The sequence below is a fragment of the Hipposideros armiger genome, unplaced genomic scaffold (genome assembly GCF_001890085.2).
Source record: "Hipposideros armiger isolate ML-2016 unplaced genomic scaffold, ASM189008v1 scaffold_100, whole genome shotgun sequence".
NCBI lineage: Eukaryota > Metazoa > Chordata > Mammalia > Chiroptera > Hipposideridae > Hipposideros > Hipposideros armiger.
Genome location: NW_017731450.1, coordinates 3,936,279 through 3,942,321, shown reverse-complemented (window position 1 = coordinate 3,942,321; position 6,043 = coordinate 3,936,279). Strand labels below are relative to the sequence as shown.

The following is a 6,043-nucleotide window of genomic DNA, read 5'->3' as shown; positions in this document are numbered from 1 at the left end:
GTGTTTAGTCCTGAGCCCACTTGTGAAGGGCGAGCAGGCAGCCTTCCCCACTGTGGGGGGCGGGGCAGCAAGCCGGGGTCGGCTCCCTGTGGAAGTCCGAGAATTTTACTGGGGAAACTTCCTGGGACATACATGCATCTTGAGAGGTTAAATAGGTAATAATTTTATAATGGTAAAGAATCGGGGGGGGGGCAGGGGGAGAAGTTACATAATTAGCCACAAAACGTAGGGTTAAGTGAGAGTACTTCAGAAATGAACCCTGCCACGGTCATCGCGTAATTGTTAGCCCAAAGCGGAGACGTTTCTTACTCTCTTCTGTTCCATAATGTTCATAAGTGAGTCCTGAATGCTGCTTTTCTTTAATGTTTATGTTTGTATTAATATCTCCAATAAGGATCATCAAACCATGGACTCCACTTTGTTGTCAAGGCTGCACCCAGACAGGTCCTGTGAGCAGACTCACTGCTGAATTCACTTGTCTGTCTTTAAATTGGAGCCACTCAGACTTGGTCAGATACACCTATAAAAAATCTGCAGTGGCTTAGACCTCTGTGGTTCTTAGTGTTTTCATGATGACGAAGTCACACAGGACACGCAGGCACAAACTTTTCTGAAAAACTCACTGCTGAACTAGGGTGTAAGATGCCACCAGGATGTAGTCAGCGCTCCTTTTAAAAGTCGTGCAGTTGTTGATTCCAAGAATCCGTAGCCTTCCCGTTTCGTTTGTGCCTCAGATTCTCGGACACTCTACCAGTATTATGGTGTCTTCCCAGATTTGTAAATCGTGAATTCCAATGATGAACTTGTTGGAAAGTAAAAAGTCACTTTGAAGATTTCATTATAACAAACACTTTATTTCTCATGTTTAATTTACAGTATTTACATATTGCACAATGTCTGGGTACTATGTTACATTTATTACACAAAGGACAAATGACATTAGCCTGGATGTGCTCACTGGTTTGCACGCCACTGTCTCCAAAACACGGCTGGAGTTTCTTTTTTAAAATTTTTCATGCAGTTCCAAATAATATTCTGGGAATTTAATTGTAAAAGTAATAAAAATATGAAATCATACCATGTGCTATATGAAAATATAGTTTCAGATCTGGTTATGTTTATAAACAAACACTGTTTGTGGTTTCACTTAGTCAGGAGAGAGGCGCTGTCCTGTCCCGGTGCTCACGTCAGACGTGGCGCTTTCTGGAATGACGAGGGTCAGCTACGCCGGTTTACTGGATATGTCCGCAAACAGTGTCAGCAACATACAAAACTCAGGAATCATGGGAACTTCTGCAAAAATACATCTCTTGTTCACGGGACGTGTATGAAGGTAGTGGGTTCTGTTTTCCTGTTGGTCTGCAAGGCACTTCTCACGGCTCCTTCGTCGCTCCGCCCCCTGCTAAAAAGAGAGGCATGGGCTTCGTAAGTCTGCACGCTCTGTCGGTCTGGGAGACGTGTTACGTCCCAGTGTTTGGGATCTGGGGTCTCAGTGTACGTGTATTTCTCTGTGTCCCAAAGAGTGCTCTCTACGTTACTGTGGACATTAACTTAGTTCTGCCGGTGTTACATGTCTGCTGTGCTAAAGGAACGAAAGTCGTAAAATTAAAGGTAAATCATAAATCATAGTAAAGTCTAAAAAATAGTGCTTAGTCTGGGAGGTGTGCTGTCAAATCCTCAGTCGTTTAGGCCACATGACTGACAACTTGTGGCAACCCTGGGAAAGCAGAGTGGCCTGACACCTCCGTGTTCACAGGGTCTGCAGTTCCCGGGATGATGTCGTATGCCCGAGCCGTTGTACTTTCATCCGTTTTCAAAGTAACAATGAATTTCAAGGTCAGTAAGATGGGGCTGCACTGTGTAGCCTGAGAAAGTCTTTGGAGACTTCAGCACGCAGGCTCTTAATTTCCCCTGAGCTGCACGTCCAGGTGACACAGTGTGACAAAGGACGGGAGCTGGGAACACATCTGTTCTTGTCCAGAGGTCGGGCACCGAGCTTTAGAAAGGAGGCGCAGGGGTCTCTCTGAGGTCACAGATGGGACAGTCCCTGTGCTCGGACCCCTGAAGACCTGCTTTCCTCAGGCTCAGCCTTTAGGAAGGCTGGTCCTGCCACCGCCACGTGACTTAGGACAGCAGAGGGGAGCTGGTAGGACGAGGGGACCTGCAGGGCGCCTGCCACCTGTGTCCTGCCCTCCAGTCTTGCTGAGCCCTAACCCACCCTGCTGGGTACAGGGCAACCGTCAAACGTACATCGTGACCAGTTCACAGTTTGCTGTTGCAGTTTAAAACTGAATTAGAAATTAATCTTTAAAAAATGTTTGAAATTATTATAGTTAGAAATACCTGTTTTCAACTTTACCTATTTCTTGGCCCAAATGAAGTTACTGACAGTTGTGACAAGTGTGACTATTGAGCATGGTGGCCTTTTCGGAGCAGACTCCGTGGCCACAGGCCTTAGGCCTTTTGTCTGACATCCCGCGCCTTCTAGCTCAAGTCTGGTTGGTGGGTCCGCATGGGGGAGGGATGCAGGGCGCTCTGACGTCAGGGCCGCCCGGCCCGCGTCCAGGGCGCGCATACTGCCCAGCCAGGATGCCTTTTCTGTCTGGCTTTCCCCAAGTTCCAGGTGGCGTTTGGCAAGGCCTGCTGCGCCCACCCACAGACGGACACAGAAGGAGAAGCTCGCTCAGTGATCCACATAAGTAAGTGGGCGTCCCTGGCAGTGGCATCACCTCTGCGCACTCGCTCCAGCCATGTGTCCAGGCCTAAGTGCGGGCAAGGGGGACACAGTGGCTGGTCCCTGGGCTGCGGGGAGGACGCAGCCAGAGGGTGTGGCCGGAGGGCCTTGTCGCACTTGTGAGCCAGTGGGGCGCCTGGTTCATCTCTGCAAACGGGTGCTTTCCTATCAAGAAGTGCTGAATGGAAGCAACGTGTCGCCTGGGGAAACGCACCGATCCATCCAGTCAGCACTTTCGGAAGGAAAAGTGCTCTGTGCCCCGCGGCTGAGAAGTCTGAGAAGTGACGGGACACGGTGCCCAGTGTCCCTTGGCTTCTGCATAAACACCGCACTTCCAGGTAACCTGGAGAAAGGCTGTCTGTCCTCTGTTAGCCACTTGCTTCGCTGACCCCCTGTGGGTCCTCAGGGCCATGGTGGGACTTGTGATGAGGACAGAAAGGCACCAAGGACGGTGCTGATGGAGCCAGGACGCCTCGCCCACCCCTGGCGGCCACGGGCTCTTGCTGTCACACATTCGCTCCACAGTGAGCGTGTTGCGTGCAAGGTCACTGTCCCCTCATGCGACGACGACTAGCCATTAGCAAAGTGACAGTGTGACACCCTTTTTCGTGTTTCTGGGACAGCCATCCGAGGGCCAAAGCGCATCTTATTCGTGGGGACAGACTTAGCATTTGGTCATGCCCCGGCACACGCAGAACACACAGTAAGTATAAAATTATGAAGTTATAGTTTTGTGACAAATCTATGGCATTTGTGTCACGAAAATAACTTGCAGTCCATCAGCTGACTGCATGGCTGATAACTGGTAGTTTAGGTCGCACATTGGCCTTCACGAGGCTGAGGTAAAGTTTAGATCATAAATTCTTAATGTGCATTTATTGTTTTACCCTTGGAGGCTATGCAAACAAAATAACTTTGATAGAAATATTTTTAAAAAGATAACTATTCTTAGCTATTCTTTACATCATATTGGTATAATGATAGGATCCAATGCAAACATTTGCCAGATGTGTCTATAAAATTTGCATGGATGTGGTTAGTCATATGTTCATTTATAAGTCTTGGTGACTGACTGAAAGTGTAAAAGCGACTCGGCATAATGTGTGCGCTCAGCCATGTGCTAAGTCGGGCAGTGGACAGTCGGTGTTTCAGATTAACACGCCCAGCCGTGTCACGAGAGTGATCCCCTGGGGTCACGTGTCGGCTAGCGGGCTGCCTCTCCTGATGGCCAAGTTTCGGAGAGACGCTGAGTGTTCGTCAGTCCTGCTCAAAGTGAGGCTCCTTTAGCCAAAGCATGAATGTCACTAGCATCCCCCAAGCAGGACCCAGCCTGGCGTGTGTGCAGTGCGGCTGTGGGCTTACCTCACCCCTCCATGCACACGGGACTCCCCGCCAGCCGCGTGAGAAGCCTGGCGCATCTCTTATAGTCTGGAGCGGAAATAAATCAGAGCCTTGTCAGTTCACAACTCTTAAATAAACAGCATTTTAAACAAGCATATCAGCTACTAAAGCCATTTTATGTCTTTAAACATTCTGAATACCCTGGAAGCAATACGGAGACTGCCATCTGCGATCATAGGCTTGAGGTTGTTGATTTAATAATTTATGGAACTTCTGGGCTTTAGCGTCACGTGGCAGAAGTTAAGTGACGTGACTGGCAAGCTGGGGGGAGCCGGTGCAGCCCCCCTCCCAGTGGCAGGAGCTCCTGGGAGTAACTGGCTTTCGTCCCGTGCGTCCTGAGGGCGAGTCCCCAGCCCGGTGCACAGGGCCTGGGTGAGCAGGGGCCACGAGCCTGCGTGTGAGGCAGCCGGCCCTCCTGGGCACCTCACACCGTTTCCTGTTCCGCCACTGCACCAGGTGCTGCCCCAGGAAACAGGTAAAGGGCTCCCCTCAGTGTGAACTCTGGAAAGCAGCAGCAGCTTGTAAGTCCGTGAGGCTCACTGCTCAGGAGCCACGGGAGTCTGCGTAAAAACGGGAACGCTCATACTCCTGAGTGACAATCTGAGTGGATGAGTGAGGCAACCGCAGTAACTGTGGTGGACGAGCAGCTAACTGCACCCCACAGGGAAAGTGCCCTCCCGAACAGTTACAGGGCATACTAGTTGGGGTTCCAGGGAAAAAGGGGCTCACACTGGAAGCTGGGTCACGGGGATGCCTGGTGTTTGTTTGCCAGTCGCTCCACATTCGTTAGGATGTAGCTTTCCTAAACAGGTCACAGTGGAGCCAATGGACTGTGTAAGCTCAGGACGTCCAGGGATCCCAGAGGTGACCACTCGGTCCGAAGGCTCTCCAGCCCTGCTGGCCGCCCGGGGACCTTACTATGGGGCCGACTTCGGACCTGCCCAGTCCAGCGCGTGGCATCTGTGTGACACCACAAGCTAAGCACATGTGTCGTCTGTGTCCTCACCCACAACAAAAGGGTTAGAAATCATGATCCCAGAGGTCATTTTCAAATTTATAATCTACGATCCTAATGTAAAAATATACCTACACTTAAGCCATAAAGTGAGAAGGCTCTCTGGCCTCAGAAAGCACATTGATGATCCCTGAGCAGGAGGTGAGTGACCCATTTCACAGGAAGGAAATACCGAGTAACAGGGTTTAGGGCTCTGGCAGATGTCACTCTACCGTAGGTGACCTGTCACCATTGCCTGTTTTGTGAAGAGCACACGGAGCCACTTCGGGGAAGTAAAACATTGTTGTGGATAAACCACTTGACAGTGACAGCTACAACCGAAGGGCCCATCTGCATTCCTGGGTTGGCCATGAAGCCAGTGGAGGGACAGCACTGAGCAGGACCGGACGCGTGGCCGGTGATAGTCACCACAGAAAGGAAAGGTGTGGGCAGCGAGGCCCAGGCCACCCCCTCATTACACCCAGAAAACAGCATTGACGCGTCATTTGAGCAACACATTTCCTAACGTGTTTGACTGTCACAGTTGAGCACGTGCGCCTGTGTTCAGCTGCCCAGGCCCGTCCATGAACAGAATGAGCCTGCCGAGGGAAGCGCTGACCGGGTACCCAGTGCTCCACCCACGGTGAGTCTGGCCTGGCTGCTGCGACGACTCCCGCCGGGGGGCGCCGCCCCTGACGCCTGGGTGCGCGAGGGGAGCAGAAGGCGGCGCCTGCTGGGTTTAGTGGGGCCGAGAACCGCCCACAGCGGGGCTCCTGCGGTCACTTACATGCCGGGATGGTGCAGTCTCTGGTGTTGTGGTAGAGCCTGTGGAAGTGCTTGGTGCACTTGGGGCTGAAGTACAGAGGGCCTGCAATGTGGGGCAGAGACAGGCTGTGAGGGCGGCGGGCGGGTGG

General features: G+C 51.6%; 1 protein-coding gene across 2 annotated transcripts in view; it reads right to left on the bottom strand.

Annotated features, from left to right (window-relative positions):
- Nucleotides 1–196: 196 nt before the first annotated feature.
- ALKAL2 (ALK and LTK ligand 2) overlaps nucleotides 197–6,043 on the bottom strand; it is an 8,485-nt gene continuing 2,638 nt past the window's right edge. The window contains exons 4-6 of one of the 2 annotated variants that reach the window (XM_019646277.1): nucleotides 5,917–5,997; nucleotides 4,097–4,162; nucleotides 197–1,402 (exon numbers count right to left, since the gene is read on the bottom strand). In XM_019646277.1, coding sequence (XP_019501822.1) covers nucleotides 4,098–4,162; nucleotides 5,917–5,997 — 146 coding nt within the window. In that variant the 3' untranslated portion in view covers nucleotides 197–1,402; nucleotide 4,097. The remainder of the gene's footprint in view (nucleotides 1,403–4,096; nucleotides 4,163–5,916; nucleotides 5,998–6,043) is intronic. The other variant, XM_019646278.1, reaches the window with a different exon arrangement.